The sequence below is a fragment of the Mus pahari genome, chromosome 15 (genome assembly GCF_900095145.1).
Source record: "Mus pahari chromosome 15, PAHARI_EIJ_v1.1, whole genome shotgun sequence".
Lineage (NCBI taxonomy): Eukaryota > Metazoa > Chordata > Mammalia > Rodentia > Muridae > Mus > Mus pahari.
In genome coordinates this window covers 34,474,700-34,500,632 of record NC_034604.1, presented here as the reverse complement: position 1 = coordinate 34,500,632, position 25,933 = coordinate 34,474,700, and the positions used below count along the sequence as shown (strand labels likewise).

The window sequence follows — 25,933 nt, the reverse complement described above, 5'->3', positions numbered from 1 at the left end:
GTGGGACTGCTCAGACCAAAACAAATCAGGATTCTCCTTGGTCAGCCACGTGCCACTGTTTACATGACCTCACCTAGGGATGGTGACATCTTATTACAAGGTTGTTCAGAGGATAAATGAGATCCCCTTATGGAAGTATTCTGAAACCATGATGTACCTAAATACTATTTAAAAGTCAAATATATACATATATTTTATATGTGTGAATATTATATTTAAAACAGGTAAAGGAAACAATATAGAATTAACCTTAAAAATCTTTAAACAATGTGCTCGTTTTCCATAAACTAAATATACAAGCGACTTGCTGATCCCTAAAAATAGATGTCAGGTGAGAAGAGATTGGCTGGCCAGGAATAGGAGCGTCGTCAGAACAGAGGCTCAGGAGGTTTTGCTCCCCTAGAACGTTACTGCTCTGTGCTCACCCCAGGACCACTGTACTTCAATGTAGAACTCTGACCCAAAGCAGCAGCCTTGCCTTACAAGCCTGCATTAACCAGAGGCTGTGCCCAACCGAAGCAGTCACGTCTGGAGATTCTCTTCTATTAGAGGTTCACATTTTGCACTCAGTCCACTTGCCCAAACCTAGCAAGGAATCAATACCTTGTGATATGGAAACAAGCAGAAAGTCTATTGACAGTGCTCAGAGAACAATGTGAAACCCTAGACCTATTCCCAGAACTAAATGGTGGGAGTACTGCCCTATTGACTAAGCCACTGGATAAACAGACAGTTGGCAGCATGCAGGAAGATTCATTTGAGGATTACATTTAGGGTGAACCTTGGGTTTAATGACTTACTTAATAGCGTTCTAACACATTTTTGTTTGTTTCTGTCTTTCTTGAGACATGGTTTCACAGGGTTTCCCAGAACTGGCAGATCCCAGACCAGGCTCAATTTTATAGCAGTCTTTCTGTTTCAGCTCCTAAGTGTTAGGATTAGAGGGATAAGTAACAACTCCTAGCTACAATTACTATTTTTTAATTTTTGTTCCTAAAGAAGCAATTGAAAAACATTGTTCTTATTTCTAACTAAATAAAGAAAAATGTTTAGTTGTGAATGTATTAATCTTTTTTTGTTTTGCATTTGAGATTTAGCACTTTGCTAGGCTGAAATAAAAGCACGCATAAAGGATGAAGAGACAAGCAGCACCCAGTCTAGCTTAGTCTAAGTACCATCTCTTAGCAAAGATCACAGAGAAAGTGGTGATGTGTGTGAACTTCCTTATAGAAGTGACAAACAACATGATTTAACAGGAGTTCCACACCCGACGAGTTGATACCATTCATAGTTTTTAAAGTCTGTTTGAGAGGATATAATAAGACAGGGAATAGGCAATGTAACCGGAAGCAAAAGGCTAGATTATTTTTAGCAATATATATGCTTTTGTTCCAGAGTCAGCATGTATGGTAAAAGTTCCTTAGGACAATTCAATATTGAAAATCATTATCACTTAATACAAAATATAATAGCTAATTTATTGTATACCTTTGTTGTTTCAGGTAAAGGATAAATATCCATTCTTTCAAATTCTCTGAAAATTTAAAGACTTTGAATAATAACTTTAAATTAATGATATATCTTGCTCATTCCCATGATGGTAAGAAGTTTGCAGGATGAAAATGAGCCCTGGTTAGAGCACAGACTCAGTTTTTGTTGCTTTCTCGGGGTATTCTGATTGAGAGAGCACAGGTTGGTTGTACTCAGAATAGAAAACTAGAGGTTTTTCCAATATACATGGTAATGTTTCTGGAATAATCTTTCCCAAGTCATAAGAAACTGTTGTTTCAGCTAGGATCAAACTCTAAGGTGGTATATGTATTTTTTCCATAGTAGAGAGCATGGATAGAATGATAATGAGATCAATGTAAGAACTTCAAAGGAAAAGAAGATTGACGTTCAAGGGTTAGAAGGAATTTGGGGGTGCAATAGAGATATCCTTTCTCAGTTTTTATGTTAATTATGGGTCTAATCCATTTTTTTAACCTCACCAATTACACACTTAGAAAATAATACATTTTTTAAAAAAAAATAGTAGTTATATGTGAAATAAACCACATCATTCTGTTTAGAAGCCAGAAAACTAATTGGCTCTTGCACTTTGTATTATATTTACTGTTGTGTGTATGTTTCATATGCATGGGAATATGCAAATATATAGAGACCAGAACAGTACATAGGGTACCTTCTATCACTCTCCACTTTTTGCCTTGAGATAGGCATTGAATGGTTACCTCACTGTCTTAGTTAGGCTATCTATCTGTGAGCCCTTCGTATCCACCTGACTCTCTTCCTCAATACTGGGATTATATAATGCACAATTACGGCCTTCTTTTTAAGAAGGTGATAAAGATTTGAACTTGGGTCCTCATGCCTGCTGGCAAATGATCTTAACCACTGTACCATCTTACCAGTTTAATGCATTTCATATATTGAAATCAGGTATTTTGGTGCTTGTTAGCACTTAAAAGTCAGAATTCAGTGTGAACATGCTGGTGTGGAATGAGAAGGGGAAAGAAATATATTCTGACATTCCTTTCATAATCATGCCAAGCATAACTCTGTTTATCCTCTTCCTATAGCCCTGGAATGAGACCAGATGTGAGCTCTCCTCCATCCAGCTCCTCCACAGCAACGGGACCACCTCCCAAACTCTGCCTGGTGTGCTCCGATGAAGCTTCAGGCTGCCACTATGGGGTGCTGACATGTGGAAGCTGTAAAGTCTTCTTTAAAAGAGCAGTGGAAGGTAGTGTGTGTTTTGAAGAGTTTCGTTTTCATTCCTATTTCTCACAGTAAATTTTTAACTGTTCATTGTATACAAAGTCCACTAATGATAGACAGTAATTCAGGCGCAAGCATGGTGGCTCTTAAGTCCTCCATTGGGAAGGGACAGGAGTAAGGAGAAGAACTAGAATAAGTTGATTAAGTTCAGTCTGAGAAAGAACTAAAGCAAGCATTGTAAGGACTGCTGCTGGGTGGACTGGCAGTACGCTGAGTCTGGGCCGTCCAAGAATGGTGGGTTTTCATTCCCCATAAGCGAGTTGGCTTCAAAGCTACCAGCTACACCAGTCTGACAAAGCCAGTGACCCTGGGAGAAACAGTAAGGGAGGGACAGCATTCTTTGCTCTACTTTTTTCCTGTTAAATAAATAAAGAGGCCATCTTAAGTACCACAAGGACTGAGGTCACATTCTACTAAAGTAAAGGCCACATTAACAAAGTATGGAGATTAAAGTATAGGTGAAGTCTGGAAATATGGCGTTGGAAAGGAGATGACTGCAGGGTGATCATGTGTTGGCGGGTTCACATTCCAGAGCAGCCGGTTAATATTAGAGAGATTTTTATATACCCCACCCAAAAGCATTGTAATGGAATTAAACCAGAAAATAAAGCTACATTGATCTTTCAATATACTACCATTCACAGCCCATTGTTCTTATTTAAAATGAACTCATTCCCTTATTTTTATGTAAAAATAAATATTAGCTACACTATTTTTAAAATGTTTACCAGTTATTTCAGCAAAGCGTGGTGGCCAGATTGCATTAGTAAGGAAACCTGTAGATGTGTACGATGTTGATGAGTAAGCCTCTTGTCTCTGCTTCCTCTCTAACTTGAGTTTCCGTGTTCTCAAAGGCACTTTCCAGCTCTAACATTCCGTAAACCCTTGCTACTCTAATTCAAAGAAAAAAATTATCTAGACTTGTAAAATCCATAACATGGTTTGTAGCATTTCATTTTTAAAATTATTTTATTTTATTTGATATTACATATTTTATTTGTAACATAACATTTTTAACACATACTAGAAATTATACTTAAGCCCTGTATTGGCATTATACCCAAACATAAATCAGAGTTTTTACACATTTGTTATTTATATAAGACAAATCTATTTTTAAATCAAAGATCCTGGGAGTTTTCCATGTACTTATGCCCTGCCGGTCCTTTTTACTTGTATTCATTTTACCCACAAGTATCTATAACTGTATTGGTAGACCATAAGTGGATAGTTACCAATGACTCTTCATTTGCCATGTGTGAAATACATACATACAAAATCAATTAGTGGCCCTGTGAACACTTAGATCCTGTTAGTCTACCAGACTAGCAAACAGGTTCAGAAAGTTGAAGTGGCCAAGCTGGGATTGCAACGAAGTGGTCTCCAAATAAGGCCTTATTCTCAACACAGACCCTCAAAAGGATGCACCTGATAAGCCCTGATACCTGCTAGACTTTAATACAGGTAGATGCTGAGATTAAAGTAATCACAAGAGATTTAACTATTAGCTACCATATATGGAGTAGTTCTGGTGTGTTGAACACAGAACTACTGTGTTATAATTACTTCTAAGCTTGGCAAAATTTCTAACAGTTCATAAGAGAACAAACTCCAAAAAGTTAATGTTTCCAAGATCAGTTTCTTGGCATGCCGCTATACCACTGCTACTGAGGACATCTATAGAAGCTTAGTTGATAGTATTAGTTTATATTTAATCTTCAGGTACTCCCGGTACAGTCTGTAGTCTGCATCTTTTACATGCCCTGTGTTGTGTTTCCCATTTCCTATATCATGTTGTTCTATGCAACATTTTATTGGTCATAGAATCCAGCGTTGGTGTGATTTGGGAAGGGATTACACTACACTGTATTAGGAGACAGATATCGCTGGGCATCTTGTAAGCTTGCTACTACACCTATCATAAATAGCAAGCCACTGTCAAATGCTAAAAGTAGATTTAGCCAAAAGTACCAATAATCAACAGTATTAAAGAGGCTTTGGATGAGCTCAAGGATCTTCCCTTGGCATCAAGAAGTTAGAAAGGAAATTTATCAGGTGGCAGAAAACAAAAGAATTCCAGATGTCTGTCTTAAAAGGACAGTTGGGAAATTACTATTAGTAATTAGTAGTACATGGCCATTCTTTGTGAAATAATGAACACTAGCTCAAATCCCCTGTTTTGTTACAAGGAATGAATAGACTAGTATATTATTCTATTATAATAACCTGAGCCTATAGCAAAGATTCTCAGTTATACTACACACCGGATAAAGAAATAAATATCAGCATAATACAAACAGTCCAATCTTTTAGACATAAATAAAACACTGAATTTTTTCTATTCTAGAAGTAATTTTTCCCCAGTTTTTCAAACAACACTGATATAAAGATTCTTTGAAAAACAATGGATGTAGGGGTGTTCTTAGGGGGTAAAATTTTAGTGCTTTAACTGTGGATACAACCTGTTGTTTCTACTTTTGCTGCATGATGGAATTTTTTAAAAAGATTTTATTTAGTCTTATTTTATATGTATAAATGTTTACCTGTATGAACACTGTGTACCTGGTACCTGCAGAGCTAGAGGGCATCTGGTTCCCTAGAATTGGAGTTATAGACAGTTGTGATCCGCTGCCATGTGGGTGCTGGGAACTGAACCCAAGTCCTCTGTAAGAGCAGCAAGTGCTCTTAACGACTGAGCCATCTCTCCAATCCCATGTAATAGGATTTTATAGAGTTAGTTCTTCTATTTTGTGTTTAAGAAAACAGGGGGATTACAAAATACAGAAAGAATTTGAAAGAGCTAGCATAGATATTAGGCATGGGAAAGTAACCCTGAAATAAATCCAGTATATAACTTAACTATATAGCTAATAATATACATATAAACTATTAGTCAACTTCATAACTGTATTGTCACAAAAGATTAGACTAATACAGTTAACTATGTACTCCAAACTCATATTTAAACACCACCATGATTTTACATATCAGAAAAAAACTAAAATTTTTTTATCCAAGTCTTAGATTGCCCTAAGAAAGAAAAAAGTACCCCCTTAGAAATCAGGTCTCTATATGTTCTACCTGGTGAGCTGACCATTACAGTTCTTTCTCATTTCTTTGAATATGATTTATTCTTGAGAAATGTCTCACATTTTTGTGTGTCTTGCCATGCCATCTAATATAAGAAATACAGATTATCAATTACTGGTGTATCTATATAGACAGTTAAGTCTTGTGTAGGAAACTTCTATACCCGTCCCAGTCAAATAGATCCTTCAGTTGTTTTCATTAACATTTAATACTCAGATTAAAGAATACAGTGCATGTAGGAGATAGAAACACTTTTAGTCTTTTCTTTTTTTTAACAGTCTTATAATTTTTTGCCAGGAGAGAACTGAAGTTCATAATATGTTCTTCAATAGTGGATACCAGAAAATGGGGATGCTACCTAGCATTAAGTCAGTATTTGAGGCTAAAGGTGACTCCACGCATCTTTGTATTCTAAAAGTATATTAACTAATGATCTTTGTCAGTTTGTTTAGTTTGTCTCGTTTGTGGCTAGAAGTTGGTAACATTTTACTTCATTTAAAATTGGGAAGAACTTGTTTCATTTACGCATGATAATGTTGAATGATGAATTAAAGTCATCTTTTTCCTTAGGGATTACAAAAAAATTTAAGCTTGCTTCCTTTTAGTCACTTCAGCAATAGATCAAAATTCATAATAAAAATAATAATTGCAAACCGCATCTATAACTGTTAAATAACTATAGAAAGCAGGTTTTAAAGTGCTGACCTTTGGCACAGGGGGTTAATGGCATACAATTCTGTCTCTTGATCTTAGAGTATTTTTATGATTTGTACACATCTATATATGAAATACTGTAGTAAGGGTTGTTTTTATTGACTTTAAATTCGTTGATCAGAACAAGTCCTGTCAACATTACAATCCCTGCAGATAAACAGACTTCACACCCTTCGTCAGTGACTTTGTATCCTGATGATTGCAGACTAACAGAAAGAGGACAGGCTTTTTCATTAAAATATCCTTACAGATCTGTGGGATTTTAACAATGCCCTTTTAATCTCTTATAGGACAGCACAATTACCTTTGTGCTGGAAGAAATGATTGCATCATTGATAAAATTCGAAGGAAAAACTGTCCAGCGTGCCGCTATCGAAAATGTCTTCAAGCTGGAATGAACCTGGAAGGTAATGGAACCTTAAGGAACTGTCTACCTATCACATGAGACCAGATCACTTTACTTTATAAAGCAAGCAAGTGGAATCATGTAATGAACTCTATCTATGCTTAATTAGCAAAATGTTATATTAAAATGGGTTTTTTCCACAATCATATCATTTTATGTGTTAATTCATCCACTTTTGTTATATACATTGAATTTGGGACAGCCATGGTGTATATTAAGTAAAGAGATTACATAATATTGAAAATTATATAACTTGGAGCAATTTTGTTTTCATCCTTCTTACTCCTTTTTTTAAAACTCAAAACCATTTTGTAAGATTGGAAAAGTATTGTACATGAGATCTAGTTCATATTCCTCTTTTACTTTGCACTTCAAAAACCACCACACCTTTTACTTGAAAACATATGTTTTATTACAACTCTGCCAACAACACTGGATGGGTTGTTTTATGGTTTAAGTATAAAGAAAACTAAAAACTTCTTGTAAGTTATAATTTGATATTCCTGCTTATATAAAAAGTTATATAATTAACACTTATTTAAAAACTTCCCTCTGGAAAAGTCAGGATTTTGTTGTAGTTGAAATAGCAAGCTCTCTGAAAGTAGAATTCTTACTAACTCATGTTGTTAGTATTTACTGTTACTATGGTACATCATTTAGCAAACATTCAGCAAATATAAAGCAAATACAAATTTAGTACCTGAGTCTGAGTAGCTTATTTTCTGTTTATGCTACAATGTCAATCACAAAATTGTATGGCATGCTGCAAAGGAAATGCTACTACAGGATCAAGAGGGAAGGCCATCTGAGCCTGTCCTGAAAGTCAGAGACATCATCCTGGAAGAAGTAGCATTGAGTTGTAAATACAGACCCTGAGTGGGAATTAGATAATCATGACAGAGACATGGTCATAGTTGTACTTTATAAAGAATAGTCTTTGGGATAGATAAATGGATCAGTGACAGAGGATCCAACTTCACTTCTCAGCACCCTTATTTGGCAACTCACAGCTGCCTCTAACTTAGTTCTAGGGGATCTGACATCTTCTGGCCTCTATAGATACATACATGCACCCACATGAGAAAAACATACACATAATTAAAAATAAAAAAGAAACCTAAAAAAGACATCTTATATTGAGAAAGTAAGGAAATGAGAATAGCAATTATTTGGATAAAAGATGCTGATATTGAAAGAATGGTATTCATCTCAGTCTCTTGACAGGAGAGGTCCTCCCCATGCTGCCTACCTACCACAGAGTGTGTTACTGAATGTAAAATGTTCAAGCTGGGCAGTAGTGACACATACCTTTAATCCCAGTGCTTGGGAGGCAGAGGCAGGCGGATTTCTGAGTTCAAGGCCAGCCTGGACTACAGAGTGAGCTCAAGGCCAGCCTGGACTACAGAGTGAGTTCAAGGCCAGCCTGGACTACAGAGTGAGCTCAAGGCCAGCCTGGACTACAGAGTGAATTCAAGGCAAGCCTGGTCTACAGAGTGAGTTCCAGAACAGCCAGGGCTACACAGAGAAACCCTGTCTCGAGTTCGAATCCCCCAGACCATTCCCAGAGCTTTAAGTCCATCTAGGTTGTTTAAAGTTGACAGCTCGGCCCCACATGGGACATCTGTGTCACAGCTCCTCCTCTTAAGGCTCATGGAAGAGAGGGTGGGAAGACTGTAAGAGCTGGAGGCACTGGATGACTACAGGGAGCATGGTTTCCAGACACAGCAGGGAAGCTGCACATGGAAACCCACAGGACTTGTGTGCAAAGCCACATAAGATCCCAGCATAGAGAAGGGGAATGGGCACAGATCCCCACACCCTAGCTAAGCATCTACTGAAGGTGGCCCCTGGTAAGTTACCCATTCTAGTGGAAGGCCACATATCCAAGAACATATGGGCTGCACAAATTATACTTTATGGTTTAGAAAAATAATAACTGTGATGAGTTGGGAAGGGGGTATGTATCTAGGAGGAATTAGAAAAAGGAGTAAATGTGTTCAAAATACATTGTAGGAAATTCTCAAAGAACCTAATAAAACCTGGGAAGAATAAAAGGTGACATAATCCAGCACTTAGGAAGCAGGAGGATCGGAAGGTTTTGTTGTTGTTGTTTCTTTGTTTGTTTCTTTTTTTAAAGATTCATTTATTTATTTTATGTATGAGTACACTATAGCCGTCTTCAGACACACCAGAAGAGGGCATTAGATCCCATTACAGATGATTGTGAGCCACCATGTAGTTGCTGGGAATTGAACTCAGGACCTCTGCAGTCAGTGCTCTTAACTGCTGAGCCATCTCTCCAGCCTCAGACTCAAGTTTAAGGTGAACAGTAAACTCTTGGCTCACTGTTAGAGGAAACAAGTCCTGGGAGGGAATTCCTATAGATCTTTTCCTTCCATGCCAGGTTATCAAATTACTAATAAGAGAATCCTCGAATTGGGGGCTCCATGGTTAAAAATCACTTGCTAGGCAAGCATGAAAGACCCAAGTTAGGGTCCCACTACCCACTTAAAAAGCCAGATATAGCTATGCCCTTGCCTATTAACCACAGCATTTTGAAGGATAAGGTGGAGACAGGAGGGTTTTCTAGGGCTTACTGGCTATCAGCCTACCTCCAAGTCCAACAAGAGAGCCTGCCTCAAAAGACTGATAGACTGGGGTACCCAACTTCTTCCCCTGACCTTGAGTAATGCACGGGTGTATGCACATGCACGTGTACATACACCACACTCACACACATATTCACATAGACATGCCAAAAATTTTGAATAGTTTACTTCTTTCAATAATAGTGTCAGAAAGTAAAGACCTCTTATAATTTGAAAGTTTGGGCTACAAACTTCTTTTTTCTTTTTTCAATATTCACAGCTCGAAAAACAAAGAAGAAAATTAAAGGAATTCAGCAAGCCACTGCAGGAGTCTCACAAGACACTTCTGAAAATCCTAACAAAACAATAGTTCCTGCAGCATTACCACAGCTTACCCCTACCTTGGTGTCACTGCTGGAGGTGATTGAACCTGAGGTGTTATATGCAGGATATGACAGCTCTGTTCCAGATTCAGCGTGGAGAATCATGACCACGCTCAACATGTTGGGTGGGCGCCAAGTGATTGCCGCAGTGAAATGGGCAAAGGCAATACCAGGTAAGGCATGAAGGACGCGCCACAGCATAAATCTTTGTATTTTATTGAATAAACGCACTCTGAGTTGGGCTTGGCAAATAACTTAGTGACATGCCATTTGCTTACCCTACACAAACCTTGGGGTCAGTCTGCAGCACCCTCCAAAATAAAGCTGCTCTAAGACTCTTTAGGCTGTCTATCATCCTGATTGATCTCATAGCAAATCTTGTTTCTTTTACTCACTAGGACAAAAGAAAGATCGAAAGTAAACTGTGGATACTGTTCCCTGACTTTCAGGTTACATATAGTGTTTCATTTTACATAAGATCTTATATTATCTGAACTAAAATTCCATTCACAGTGACACCTGGAAAACAACATTTAGGGATTCCACTTATTTTCATTCAGATTGTTTTTGAAGTTGATAAACAGCAGGTTTTGTTGGCTTTGTCAAAATTTACTAACACAAAGTTATTTTAATTTTTCATTAAATGAAATGGCATCTATTGACTATAAACTTTCTTCTAATTTTAAAGGTATTTTAAAACAAGTTTCATATTGGAACTTCGGATGCAGCAGAGGTCAATGTTAATTATCAGTCCTGACTTTACAGATAGGAAAGTGATTGGCAAGTTTATGGTTACACACACCTAAGCTGCCATCACCCCACCTTTTTAGCAAAAGAAGATGGATATCAGGAAATTTTAAAAATCTAAATCCATTAAGAAATATCCTAAGCAAAGACTCTCAGCTTTCTCTTTTACTATATATACTACTTTCTGTGCACTTAAAAGGACAAAATTGGCCAAAAAAAATAGCTATTCATAAATTTTTTAAAATCATTAAAGATTTTTGAGTGCCCAGGTGTGGATCTGATCAATGGCTATCTATTAAAGGTCACATCCAAACAAGGCCAACTTGTCAACTAGAGTGTTCCTTATACCTTTATTTCCCATCTAGGATTCAGAAACTTACACCTGGATGACCAAATGACCCTTCTACAGTACTCATGGATGTTTCTCATGGCCTTTGCCCTGGGCTGGAGATCATACAGACAAGCAAGTGGAAGCCTGCTGTGCTTTGCCCCTGATCTGATTATTAATGAGTAAGTTACACGGGAGGCAGTTGTCTTGTATTCGTTCATACAGTATTTTAACCAGCTGATGTTTCCCAATGGGCTATCATAATAATATGGGATTGAATCAATCTTACCAGCTATCTAGCATCTGAACAGACATGAAGCAGAGTTGTTTATTAGTGCTTAGAATAATATACCATTATTTCTCTCTCAGGACATGTCTAAATGTACCTTTACTCCAGCTCGGTGTGGTGGTAAACAACTTTAATCCTAGCCCTCCAAAGGCACAACCAGGTGGATTTCTGTGAGTTCCAGGCTAGCCTGAGCTATGTATTAAGTTCAGGACAGCCAGAACTACATAATAGAAGATCTTGTTTCAAAATCAAACAAAACAAACAAAAGACCCTTTATACCTTAAGCACCTCTGGAGTCTGAAATTAAAAACAATAATTGTATTGTACTATTATTTTAACTATATAGCCCTAATCGAGAAAACAATATTAGTTTTATTAAAAATTAATGTGAGGTCAGAGAGGATGTTCACTCTAAGTGGGTGTGAGGTGGTACAGATAAGCAAGAGATGTGTTTGCATGACAAGGCTTACATCTGCGCCTTAGAAAGGCCATTGAGAACACATGCTCCACTATGTTCATAGCAGCCTTACTTATAATAGCCAGAAGCTGGAAAGAACCCAGATGTCCCTCAATAGAGGAGTGGATACAGAAACTGTGGTACATTTACACAATGGAGTACTACTCAACTATTAAAAACAATGAATATATGAAATTCTTGGGCAAATGGATGTATCTGGAGGATATCATCCTTAGTGAGGTAACCCAATCACAAAAGAAGTCACTAGATATGCACTCACTGATAAGTGGATATTAGCCCAGAAACTTAGAATACCCAAGATACATCTTGTAAAACACAAGAAAACCAAGAAGGATGACCATCGTGTGGATACTTCATTCCTCCTTAGAATAAGGAACAAAATACCCATGAAACTATATAGGTACAGAGACAAAATTTAGAGCTAAGATGAAAGGATGGACTATTCAGAGACTACCCCATCTGGGAATCCATCCCATCATCAGTCACCAAACCCAGATACTAATGCACATGCCAGCAAGATTCTTCTGAAGGGACCCTGATATAGCGGCCTCTTGTGAGGCTATGCCAGTGCTGGGCAAACACAGAAGTGGATGCTCACAGTCAGCTATTGGATGGAACACGGCCCCCAATGGAGAAGCTAGAGAAAGTACCCAAGGAGTTGTAGGGGGCTACAACCCTGTAGGTGCAACAACAATATGAACTAACCAGTACCCCCTGAGCTCGAGTTTCTAGCTGCATATGTAGCAGAAGATGGCCTAATTGGCCATCATTGGGAAGAGAGGCCCCTTGGTCTTGTAAACTTTATATGACCCAGCACAGGGGAAGGCCAGGGCCAAGTAGTGGGAGTGGGTGGGTAGGGGAGCAGGGGCAGGGGGTGGGGTATAGGGAACTTTCGGGATAGCATTTGAAATGTAAATAAAGAAAATAATAATAACAAGTTTGAAGACCGCCTGGGCCACATGAGATCATGTCTAGAAAAGGAAAAGAATTAATATGAGGAAATATAGTATTATGATTTTTTTAAACTGAAGAACTATCACAGCTCACAGTTTCATAAGCCAGCCATTGTTTATTCTGTAAGTCTTTGTGAGTACTTATGAACTGTGGTTGTTGTTCACCCCTGGCTCATGCAACTCTTTTGCTCACAGGTTTTCTACTTCCATTAAGTGTCTTTGTTTTGACTAATGCTTTCCTCCTTAGCACTGTTCTGATCTATTTCACTGACCACCCAGTGCATCCTCACTTCCTTTCTGTTGATTCTTTTTAAATGTTCTCTGTGGACAATTAAACTGGTCATTCTTCAAACACATCCTCTTAGCTCACAATAAGCCTAAATATATTCTCTTTTCCATTTAGCCCTGTTTTTTTTCTTTCTTTCTGTTTTATATCAATAGCCTTTGTACCAGTATCTTATCCATTCCTACAATGATATGTTCACATACAGAGTCCAAGAGGTATTCTCTGAAGAATAGAGATAATCCTTTATTGTATATAGATTCTTGGGAGGCAGAGACAGGCAGATCTCTGTGAGTTTGAAGCCAGCCTAGTCAACAGAGCTAGTTCCTGGACAGACACAGGGCTACACAGCAAAACACTGTTTCAAAAGACCAAGGCATGGGGTGGGGTGGAGGGGGACCATAAAGCCTCATTAGTATAACACTAATTCAGTTACACTTCATGTAAGTAACAATGACCATCTGAAATGTGCCCAGAAGAAAAATCAGTTTGGAAACTAATATTCATCATTGATGAGTAGAATGTCTAGAGAAAGGAATTGGAGCGCATTTGGGATGCCCTTAAAAGGTTGTCTGAAAATATTGCAAACATCCTTCTTGTGTTACCAGATTTTTAAAAAACTGTTAACTGTATAACTGGAGTTGCAGAAATGCTTCTATTTGAGCTAAAAGTTAAATGGAAGAGACTAAAGTACTGACACAATTAAGCTCCTTTTATCTAAGTGTTTTAGTGGGGAACCAGATGATATAGCCTTCATATTTTTAAGATGAGATTCTTGAGCCTAGAATTGAGTCTGGGGACAGAGCTCAGAGGATAGAGCAGAGAGTTCCCAATAGCTGGGAAAGTAGTAGAGAAAATTCCTAACTGGGGCAGTCAATCATCCCAGCTAAAGTTGGTATTGTTTCTCCACTGGTGGTGCTTATAATTTTCTACTGCCATATTCTAAGTAGTATTTACATACTTATCAAGAGCCAAGCACTATTATGCAAACATGGAATAAAATGATAAAATAGATAAGGTCTCTTAGAACAATCTGATGGGGGATTCAAATAAAAGACCAAAATTATTTCATAAAGCCATAATAAAATAATATGATGGAGTGGGGTGGAGCTGATGGAGGTTTTGGAAACCAGAAGTCTTGAGTAGCAATCATTTCACTGTACAAGCCAAACAAACAAAACTGTGAAAATGCAGGGCATTCAAGGCAGAAGAAACAAATGAAGAACTGAATGAAGCAAGCTTAGCACAGGTGAGGGATTCAAAGAAGGCCTTCAAGATCGTGGAATGAGTGAGGGCAGAACAAATCCATGCTGTCTGTGAGACAGACTTCAGATTTTTCGTTCTGGTTCCGGGAGATAACCAACATGGGTTAGAGCTAAATAATGATGAGTAATAATCTTAGACTTGGTAGAGAGAAGGGAAATAAAATAATATCTGCTATGTATGAAGTAAATGAGTGGTTTCCCTGGCTAAACATTTGCTAAACAACAACCACAAACTAGATATGCTAACATAGATTAGGGAAATCCCAAAGGCCTTAACCCTCCACAAATAACTATAGCAACTAAGCAATGCTGACAACAGGAGAAATGGTTTTCCCCAGAGAATAATACATCAGTTGGTTATCCAGTACCATTGGTCATCCCTAGAAACATACATACAAGTAACATTATGCATACTGAGCAGGTTTCACTTAAATATTTAGGAATATATATGAATATACACGCATGTATGTAACAGCAATTAATGCACAAAGAGGCCATCAATTTGAAGGAGAGCAAAAAGAGGAACGTGAAAAGGTTTAGAGAGAGGAAAGGGAAGGGGCAAATGACAGTGTGATTATAATTTGTGAAAAATGAAAGAATTTTAAAAGAAATAAGCAGACTAAAAGACCTGTAAAAATAACCAATCCCTAATGTTTCCATAAAAGTATGCTGTACGGATTCCAGAATTAGATAGCTTATTGAGTTCTGAGTATATAAAGGATTCACAATTTTGTTGTTTCAGAACAGCAAAAACCTAGTGTCATATGTAAAGGGTTATTATTGAATAGTCTCTTCATGTTCTCCAACATTCTAGTTCTATAATATGTTTGGGGAACAGCAGTAGGTATGTTTGCAGCCATGACTTCATAAATTCAAAGACCAACCCAAAATTCAGCTAATATTTTAGACTAGCATTATTTCTTTCTAACTCACATCTGTATTTGTGTCTCCCAGGCAGAGGATGACTCTACCCTGCATGTATGACCAATGTAAACACATGTTGTTTATCTCCAATGAATTACAAAGACTGCAGGTATCCTACGAAGAGTATCTCTGTATGAAAACCTTACTGCTTCTCTCCTCAGGTTGGTGGATCACCTACTCGCTTTTAACATTCAGTCTAAATATGGCAAATGCATATGAAAGTTGTATAACTATTGCACATATGTGTGTATGTGTGTGTATGTATACATACATATGTGTGTGTGTCTATATATATATATATATATATGCCACTTTCATTGTGTTTTTCTAGTAAGATGATATTCAGAAAGGCAAAATGTAAAAAGGGTATGTATATTGTTATCACTATTAATTGTAGATCTAGGTATGGGATCTTGCCAGGGATCTCTGGTGATGAGGCTCCATACCGAGTCTTCCTTCCTTCTACCCATTCATCTAGATCACGATATAAGATGTGGAGAAAGAATGCCAACAGTAATGAGTCTGTCTCTCTAGTGTACGATTCTTTGTGATAGTGACTACCATGTATGGGGAATAGCTGAGAAAATAATCAGTTTGTTTTTCAGAACAACCAAATGTTTAAACTTTAGACTTTAGCAAGACTGCTTTATAATGAAAGTAAAAAAGTTTAAAAAAATTAAAGAATCTTGTCTATATTAGTTAATAAAAGGAAAGTCATACCTGATATTCTCTTAAAATATACAAAGAGCTCTTCAAGTCAGCAATTGGAACAACCCAGTTTTTAAGGACTGGGACTATGCAAAGATGACTTATTAAAGAAGATAGAATAAAGACAGTAAGTCTGTCACATTCCATAAGGACATGTCTAGAATGAACCAGTCCAGAATAGTGAGTACACCACATACTGGTTGAAGACACAGAGCACAGGAATTCTTCTTCACTGCTAAAAGAATAGCAAAGTGGAATGACCGTTTCAGAAGACAGTTTGGTAGTTTCCTATAAAGGCGAACATAGTCTCACCATGTGGTGTAGCAATTGCTTGATCAGTATACAAAGGAAATGAAAACTTATGCAGCATGGATATTTATAGCCAAGCTGTTTGTATCTGGCTAAACTTAGGCACAATGAGATATATCATCCAGTAGGCAAATCAATAAACTGATATATCCAAATGATGGTATTACTCAACACTGAAAAGAAATGGGCTGTTGTGCCAAGAAAAAAATATTACTGAACCTTAAATATATACTATTAAAAGAAAGAAACTAATTTCTTAAAAAGACTCTCATCAACTCCAAGAAACAGATGGAGGCTAATGAGGAGGACTGGTTTAAAATGGAAGTTCAACATGCCCAGCAATCCAGACTTTCTTCAGAAATTTTACAAGTACTTGTGGTGAAGATAAGAGAAAAACTCTGTCATTTTTATGTTGGTTAGAAAGGAGAATAAAGTGTTGGAAGTACATGTAGTATTTCCAAAGCAAAAGCAAGGCCTGCCCTATAAGAGAGAGCCTCATCAAGACCTTACCTGACAAGGAGAAAAGGCAAATAAAGGATTCTAGACCCTTACAATAGCCCTCCTGACTCACAGGAAAGAAAAGGGGAAAATGGGTTTCTAGGAAACATTCGGGTGCAGTAAAAGTGAAATGTAATCATAAGAGAAAACATTTAATTGGAGGCTTGCTTACAGTTCCCAGAGCTTAGCCTAGTTCATCATCGGGATGGCAGACAAGCACGGTTCTGGAAAAGTAGCGAGTGCTACGCTCTGATCTGCACGTGTAGAGAGAAGGAGAAGCACTGGGCCTGTTGGGGAGTTTTGGGACCTCAAAGCTTATCCCACAGGGCCACAGAGTAACAGGGCCACACCTACTCAAATAAGAACACACCTCCTAATCCTTCTAACCCTTTCATAGCTCCCCTCCCTGGTAGTTAAGCCTATGGGACCATTCTTATTCAAACCTCCACATTGCAGATAACCAACATTAAACACAGTCCAGAGCCTAGCCAGATTACCACACTATCTTCCACAAAATACCTTAATTTCATCAGTTCTGATACTTCTTGTCTAGCTTTCACTAAAAAACAAAGCCAGCATTAAATCTGCCCCAAACCACTTGCATTATCACATTGGAATTTAAAATAACTGCAATATTTTTGCTAGGGACACTACAGGAAAAATAAAGACCACATGAGAATTATGAATGAAGAGTCATAGAAGCGAAGGAGGCTCCTCTAGGGGAGCGCTAGAAACAAGAGATGCTGAGAAGATAACGCACAGTGCTCCTAGCAGGCAGACCATCAGCTGTCATACAACTGAGAAAGAGTGAACATAGGGCAACAAAAACCTCCTAGACTCAAATAAAAAGAGGGAAAAGAATTTAAAAAAAAAATTGTGGAGAGATCATAAAAAAATATTTTAAGTAATAAAAGTTCAGAAATTTCTAAAATTAGTTATATATACCAAAAAAAATGTGGATCCAGGAAGCTCGGGGATAACCAAGCAAAGAAAAACAGTAACAAAAAAAATCTGCATTTTGGCATATCCTCTTCAAATTATAAATAATAATAACAAAAAAAAACAAAGAAAGACAAAGGGTAAAAAATCTTGAGTTATGGTTTTAAAACAGCAATGACAACAACCAAGTAAGAAAGTGAAGTAAATAGTTACAAATGAAAGCAAACAACCTACCAATCCTGAGACATAGAAGTGAGGAACATGGGGCCAGGCACAGTAGCAGACACCTGGAATCCCAGCACTCCAGAGGCTAAGGACTGAAATTCAAGCCAGCCATGGCTACCTATCAAGACAGTCTCAAGAAATAAAGTAATGTGTAAAATAAAAACATTCTCAAACAAATGTGTCTTTTTAAAAGGATTTTGTGGTCATCTTTACATCTGTCTTACATGAGCTATTTTAAAAATTGTTCAGAAGAGAGGGAAATATGTCAGAATTATGTGCTACATAAGAAAGGGATTATAGCCGGGCAGTGGTGGTGCACGCCTTTAATCCTTAGCACTTGGGAGGCAGAGGCAGGCAGATTTCTGAGTTCAAAGCCAGCCTGGTCTACAGAGTGAGTTCCAGGACAGCCGGGGCTACACAGAGAAACCCTGTCTCAGAAAAAGAAGGAAAGAAAGAAAGAAAGAAAGAAAGAAAGAAAGAAAGAAAGAAAGAAAGAAAGAAAGAAAGAAAGAAAGAAAGAAAGAAAGAAANAGGACAGCCGGGGCTACACAGAGAAACCCTGTCTAAGAAAAAGAAAGAAAGAAAGAAAGAGAGAGAGAGAGAGAGAGAGAGAGAGAGAGAGAGAGAGAGAGAGAGAGAGAGAGAGAGAAAGAAAAGGAAGGGACACGGGGAGGGAGGGAGGGATTTTAATAGAAAAGAGATGTGTGAGAGTAAAATGTCAATTTTTTCTTAATGTTACATAACTGTTATAGTAATAATAATGAGGTATCAAGGGGTCTGGAGAGGTGTCTCAGCAGTTCACCCACATAACTGCTCAGAACTGTCTGTAACTTAGGTCTCAGCGATCCGTTGCCTACTTCTGACTTCTGGGGTACATACTTGTGGTGCATAAACATATATCAGGCAAAACACTCATGCACACACACACACAAATGTTTTTATTTATCTTACAAGCTAACAATCACAAACTAGGTGATTGAAATACAGGCATATGTACAAGAGGTATTGTAGTACTTAAGTTAGGAGGGAAATTCAGATACACTCTGGCATTGACTTTGCCTGTTAGAGTAGTTCTAGTGTATTTCGGAAGGGAGAACAGATGATAAAGCAGTCACTAAGAGTTCAAACTGTCAAAGGAAACACGCAATCATGAGCATGCCAGGAAAACTGAAGGCTGATGGGAGTCTTCAGTAAGCCTTAGTCCAGAGTCTAGTGGTTGAAAGTGTGCATCACAGGCAAGATACCTCAGCTTTCCCAAACCCTTATCCTTGTTTACTTGAATAACTCCAAACCTGACGTGTTTGGTCAGAATAGAAGCACATCTCAGGGCCAAGCCAAGTGATGGCGCTCCTTCCCCCTTCTCTCGGGGTAAAGTTGGAAAAACTGCTAAATATGAGCAAAGGCAATCCCCAGAAACAAAAATGCAAACTGGATTCTTGGTGCAAAACTAGTAGGAGGTGCACAGTTCGTCTTCAGTGAGCTCCTTGGGGCTGTATCCAAAATGTGTTCATGGGAGGCACGTCTGCTAAGGAATGAAAAACTGAAGACAGGGCAAAGGTGGACAAGAAGGAGGAATGAAAACCAGCATTTCCTCCTAGGGAGGAACAGTAAGTTCAGTGTAATAGAGAAAGAAGGAAGGAAAAGAAAGGAGAAGAATTAGCCTGGCAGGAGAATAGAGGGCTTAAGTCCCTGGTGACATTGCAGACTAATGGGAGATGTGTGGCAGCAATGATACAATTTAGGGAAAGCCTGATGAATGGAAGGAGGAGGACAAGAGTTGTGCCCACAGGGATAAGGGGAACAGGTTCAGTAAAAAGGAGAGCTGGGAAACTTTCAAATTGGAGAAAGATGATTAATAATGAAGTGGATCAACTTCAGGGTGTTCTTGTCAATGAAGTATTTAAACAGCTCCCTTCAAAGAAAAAGACTGAATTCAAAGGCTCTCTATAGAGCCTTTATTTGCTTCTGAACTCTCTAGCCATTTGCTTTGCAGTAGTTAACACACTACCTTCTACACCTTTAGACACCCTTTCCTGGAGGAATTGACCTCACCTGCTACAGTATGAAGGTTGTAAAAGGGAAGGTTGTTTAAAGTCTGTTCTCACTGCTACACATCACAGATTAGCATCCTCAGGTGTCATCACCTGCTCCCATTATAAGATGGGAGACAGTTGGATCTCCCATGGTGATGAACCCCAATTCTTAGTTAGCCTATACTCTCACTTAGCCATAGTCCCACCATCCTTTGAGAATCCATGAATTTTAGAGTGTATTCAAAGTACATTGTAACAATGAAATATGCATGAATGTGCTACTTAGTGCAAGACAAGTTAAAGAAAGGAAAATTTTAACTGACTTCATCTTCCCTTTTAGTTCCTAAGGAAGGTCTGAAGAGCCAAGAGTTATTTGATGAGATTCGAATGACTTATATCAAAGAGCTAGGAAAAGCCATTGTCAAAAGGGAAGGAAACTCCAGTCAGAATTGGCAGCGGTTTTATCAACTGACAAAACTTTTGGACTCCATGCATGAGGTAAGTACCAAACATAAATCCAAAACAACAGCAAAAAAGAAAAAGTAGGTGGGGGTCGTGGCAGATGTCTTCAGTCACAGCAGACATCAAGGGAGAGCAAGTAGATGTCTATGAGCATGAGGCTAGGCTGGTCTACATAGGGAATGCCAGGCCAGTCAGAGATACGTAAGAGAGAGCCTATCTCAAAACCCAAAGACAGAGACAGAGAGAGACAGAGACAGAAGAATTTTGTAGGTCCTAAGGCTATGTTTTAATTAGTGTGTGTGTGTGTGTGTGTGTGTGTGTATAATTCAAGATAAATAATTTTTTACTTATTTCTCTTATTAGTCTGGTCATTTGCATAAAGATTACTCTGTTAGTACAGAGTTTAATAGCTCCTGATTTTTAAGGCAGTATCCCTGATGTACATGCCTGAGCTATCAGATGACACTAGTTCCACCTTCCTGTATCTCGGCACTAGTCCAGGCTGCCTCAGTCTCCTGACTGCTAGGATCACAGGCATGCCGGGCTTCATTCTGCTCAGTTTAAGAAATTTAAGATGCCTTTTGTTCTTATGTGCTTATTTTATTTAAATTATTTTTTCTTATCTGAGGAATGTCAACAAAGATTGGTATTTTTGTGATCAAATTGTTAAAATGGCCAGTAGAGCAGGAATACAGGATCTACACCAGGTCTTCTGTGTATATATTATGACGTTCAGTTCAGTGGGTCTGTGGGATTCCAGACTATGGGAACCAGTAGGTCCCTGACTCTTGTTCCTTTTCTTGGGTTCTCCTTCTTCTCTTTGTCTGTCTTGTCCAACAATATGATGGTTTTTATTTTATTTTTCTATGTTTTATTTTATTATTACCTCTTAGAAGCATGATCTTTTTTAATAAGAGGAGAAATTGAGAGGAACTAGGAGGAGTAGAAGGAGGGTAAGCCATAATCAAGATACATTACATGAGAAAAGAATTTCTTTTCAATAAAAGAAATATATCAAGACTTGGTGGGAGGAGCCGAGAGATATGAGCCATTTACAGTTATGCTTTGAAGCCTCACCGTTACCATGTCTTCTCTTGCAGGTGGTTGAAAATCTCCTTACCTACTGCTTCCAAACATTTTTGGATAAGACCATGAGTATTGAATTCCCAGAGATGTTAGCTGAAATCATCACTAATCAGATACCAAAATACTCGAATGGAAATATCAAGAAGCTTCTGTTTCATCAAAAATGACTGCCTTACTAAGAAAGGTTGCCTTAAAGAAAGTTGAATTTATAGCTTTTACTGTACAAACTTATCAATTTGTCTTGTAGATGTTTTGTCGTTCTTTTTGTTTCTGTCTTGTTTTGTTTTAAATACGCACTACATGTGGTTTATAGAGGGCCAAGACTTGGCAACAGAAGCAGTTGAGTCATCACTTTTAAGTGATAGGAAAGCAGACGGTGACATGTATTGGTTGGTGTATCACAGAAACTAAAAACAGTTAGAGGACACATGTCCACTATCAGAGAAGGACCGCACCTAAGCCACCAGTGCCCAAAGTCCATGTGATCAACTTTCTGCTCATACTTTCAGTTGGCTGGATAAAACTTTCTAGACTTTCTGTTGGTGTATTTTTCCCATGTATAGTTAGGATAGCATTTTGATTTATGCATGGAAACCTGAAAAAAGTTTACACGTGTATATCAGAAAAGGGAAGTTGTGCCTTTTATAGCTATTACTGTCTGGTTTTAACAATTTCCTTTATATTCAGTGAACTATGCTTGCTCATTTTTCTTAAATAATTTTTGTATTCCAGTTATTGTACAGCTGTTTAAGATGGGCAGCTGCCTCACAGCTCTAGATGCGAACATTAATTTCCGTGTGAAAATGGGTCGGTGCTTCTACCCTGACGGCACTAAGCTATCAGAAGACCACAGAAATTGACTCAGATCTCCAGGGTTCTTGGCAAAAGCTCTTACTCTGTATATATCTGCTTCCATGGAGAATTATATAGGTTGTGCAGATTAACCGTCCTAACTGGTATAGAGCACCTACTCCAGTGACCTGCTGGGTAACCTGTGGGTGTTGCTTACAAAAGACTAACTGTAAAACAGTGCCTACCAAAAGGCCCGTTTGTACCTAATGCACCATCTCTTCAGTGGCAAAATAGCAACAGTTTGTAAATCAGCTCTTTCAGGACCTTCGGGAGTAGTTTGTATAACATTTTAAAATGTATTATTCCAGATAAGCAGCTGTGATAAAGCCGAGAGGTTGTTTTAATCAGACCAAGTAACTTCTCTCATTAAACGTTGCCCTCAACTAAGTCTCTAATATGGCAAAAATGGCTAGACGCCCATTTTCACCCCCACCTGTCACCAATTGGTCTAGCTTTCCTGGTGGCACAGGAAAATCAGACGCCCATTTTCACCCCACCTGTCACCAGTTGGTCTAGCTTTCCTGGTGGCACAGGGAATCAGCTGCTGATTTTTTGTTATTTAGAACTGAATGTCAGGCATCCATGTTTGTCCAACTACACATCCCTACATGTGCCATAGACTCTAACACAAGTCTTGTGAACTTCTTCACACTGAGAGTTATCATTTTAAACAAAACAGAAGCTGTAGTAGCCCTTTCTGTGTGCACCTTACCAACTTTCTGTGACTCAAAGCTTAACACACTTACTAAGCCACAAGAAATCTGATTTCTACTTAAGGTGGCCAAATTATTTGTGTAATAGAAAACTGAAAATCTAATATTAAAAATATGAAACTTCTAATATATTTTTATATTTAGTTCTAGTTTCAGATATATATCATATTGGTATTCACTAATCTGGGAAGGGAAGGGCTACTGCAGCTGTACATGCAATTTATTAACATGATTGTAAAATAGCTGTATAGTGTAAAATAAGAATGATTTTTAGATGAGATTGTTTTATCATGACATGTTATATATTTTTTGTAGGGGTCAAAGAAATGTTGATGGATATCCTATATGATTTATAGTATATAAGAGCATCCATACAGGCCTCAGTGGTCTTGGAAATTAAAACAGGTTTGCTCTAAGCTAGGGAGAGGGAGCTGGGACTGGCCCTGTGTGCAGTGGAGGTTCTGAGGGTTTGACCCAATCAGATCACAGGGGAACTAATTCCCCACCTCCCATTCTAACCATCCTCATCCAACCATGACCCTGTCAGTGCAGGTTTGGTTTATTAAATTCCCCCTTGCGCTAACTAACATACATAAACAGGACAGAAAGGTGGCGCTTATGTAGTTAGAGGCACCATCCAGTAGCAGGGTTATTTTCACATGCAGCCTCCCCATAGGTTAACAGAAACAGGGGCTTTAGAAGTTTGGCAATAATGTGCATAGAGGTTCCAGCAATATGTAAATACTAAAGAATCGCATAGGAAGCCAATAATACACTAATCCTCTCCATCCTACAAGAGTCCATTTCCAAGTAAGATGAGGACATGTTTATGTTTTCTTTGAATGCTTTTTGAATGTTGTTATTTTCAGTATTTTGCAGAAATTATTTAATAAAAAAAGTGTAATCATTTGCTTTTTGAATTCTCTCTAAAAGGGAATGTTCAGTTTGTAATGGTTTAAATTGGTCTCAAAGTACTTTAAGATAATTGTAACCCAGCTGGATGTGAAATTTATGGTGCCTAAGAAATACCACTTGAAGATTATCAATGACAGTGTTAAGTTTCAAAATGAGCTTCTCAAAAATAGATTATTGTACATTTATGGAATGTTATATGGTTAAACCCAAAAAGCACATCACACATAAATCTGCTTTCAGTTCCAACCAGCTTGGCTTTCAAAAATAGAGCTCAAAAAAAAAAAGGAAAAAAAAAAGATATATACGCTTTGTTATTAACAGAAGGCAACAGACATCCATAAAACTACTATCGGAAGTTTTCCATTAGATGTATAAAGAGCTATGCTCCTTTGGTATGTGGGAAAGAAGAAAGCTGTCATAGTTCTGATTGAGTATAAGTGAGAAAGATACGGTACTGTTTGAGAGCAGCTTCCTTTTCTGCGTGTGGCTTCATACCGTTCCAAACTATGTAGATTTTATAATAGCTTCAGTGAGAATTGGTAACATGCCTGTATGACTCACAACAGATCTTGAAAACTATCTTTAATTACTGGTAGGACAAAAAGGGACATTCTGGTTATTTTAGGCACTGGCTTGGAACACTGTATATGCAGAAGAAAAGACAGGAAATTAGGGAAAGGAAGGGAACCTCGGAAGCATTGCCTTCAAGGAAAGACAAACCAATAAATAGGAGCATCCCAAAGGAACAGGGCCACACAGTGTGAGTCCTTAATGCTGAGTCAGGCGATAGTGTGAGTCCTTAATGCTGAGTCAGGTGATAGTGTGAGTCCTTAATGCTGAGTCAGGCAAGCTCTGGTGAGCTTGGAGAAGCCAGCCCCTCCAGCACTGCAGAGCAGGGCAGGACAGGGATGGGACAAGACGGGACGAGAATTCCAGCTGGACACTGGTCCCAGTATCACCATGGGATGACCCATGGTAGTATGTTTTGACTTGTCAGCATTCAAGGATCATAGTAGCCTTCAGGAGCTTTAGATTTTGGTTGGTCACCCCAACAATAAGCTGTAGTTGAATGTGTTTCTTATGTGCCTGGTTTCAGTGTTAGAAGGTGAAATAGAGAGTGCAAAAGACACTGCAAACCATTTCAGATGGAAGTTTTCTCATTTTCCAGACTATTTTCAGTCAGCCTGGTCTATCAAGATTGGTAACCAGGTCTTCAGGAAAGGGTTGGCTTCTATCTAGAACATGCCTGAAAGGATTTTATTTTCTGATAAATGGCTGTATGAAAATACCCTCCTAAATAACCTGCTTAACTACATATAGATTTCAGTGTGTCAATATTCTATTTTGTATATTAAACAAATGCTATATAATGGGGACAAATCTATATTATGTGTATGGCATTATTAAGAAGCTTTTTCATTATTTTTTATCACAGTAATTTTTAAATGTGTAAAAATTAAAAACCAGTGACTCCTGTTTAAAAATAAAAGTTGTAGTTTTTTATTCATGCTGAATAACCTGTAGTTTAAAAAACTGTCTTTTTACCTACACAGTGAAATGTCAGACTGTAAAATTTTGTGTGGAAATGTTTAACTTTTATTTTTCATTTAAATTTGCTGTTCTGGTATTACCAAACCACACATTTGTACTGAATTGGCAGTAAATGTTAGTCAGCCATTTACAGCAATGCCAAATATGGATAAACATCATAATAAAAATATCTGCTTTTTCATTATGTGACTCCCAACATGTTTTCATAGAACTTGTGCAGTTACAACCATTCTTGGTTTTTTTCTCTTCATTCCACTCACAGCAAAGTTGCCACTTGAGGAAACATAAGATGCTGTGTGAGTGCCAGTGTGGCCGCTAGTGTGTGCAGAGAGATGACATTTATTCAAAAGCTTACCCTGATGCCGACAGCTCTAAAAGTCTTCTCACCCATCTGCAGAGGTCACATGGTTATG

The 25,933-nt window shown here is 38.0% G+C and overlaps 1 protein-coding gene across 9 annotated transcripts in view; it reads left to right on the top strand.

Moving 5' to 3' along the window:
* Nr3c1 (nuclear receptor subfamily 3 group C member 1) overlaps positions 1-25,701 on the top strand; it is a 111,070-nt gene extending 85,369 nt beyond the window's left edge. For 8 of the 9 annotated variants that reach the window (XM_029547216.1, XM_029547213.1, XM_029547214.1 and 5 more), the window contains exons 3-9: positions 2,583-2,749; positions 6,876-6,992; positions 9,860-10,135; positions 11,075-11,219; positions 15,260-15,390; positions 20,282-20,439; positions 21,504-25,701. In XM_029547216.1, coding sequence (XP_029403076.1) covers positions 2,583-2,749; positions 6,876-6,992; positions 9,860-10,135; positions 11,075-11,219; positions 15,260-15,390; positions 20,282-20,439; positions 21,504-21,656 — 1,147 coding nt within the window. In that variant the 3' untranslated portion in view covers positions 21,657-25,701. The remainder of the gene's footprint in view (positions 1-2,582; positions 2,750-6,875; positions 6,993-9,859; positions 10,136-11,074; positions 11,220-15,259; positions 15,391-20,281; positions 20,440-21,503) is intronic. The other variant, XM_021214481.2, reaches the window with a different exon arrangement.
* Positions 25,702-25,933: the final 232 nt, after the last annotated feature.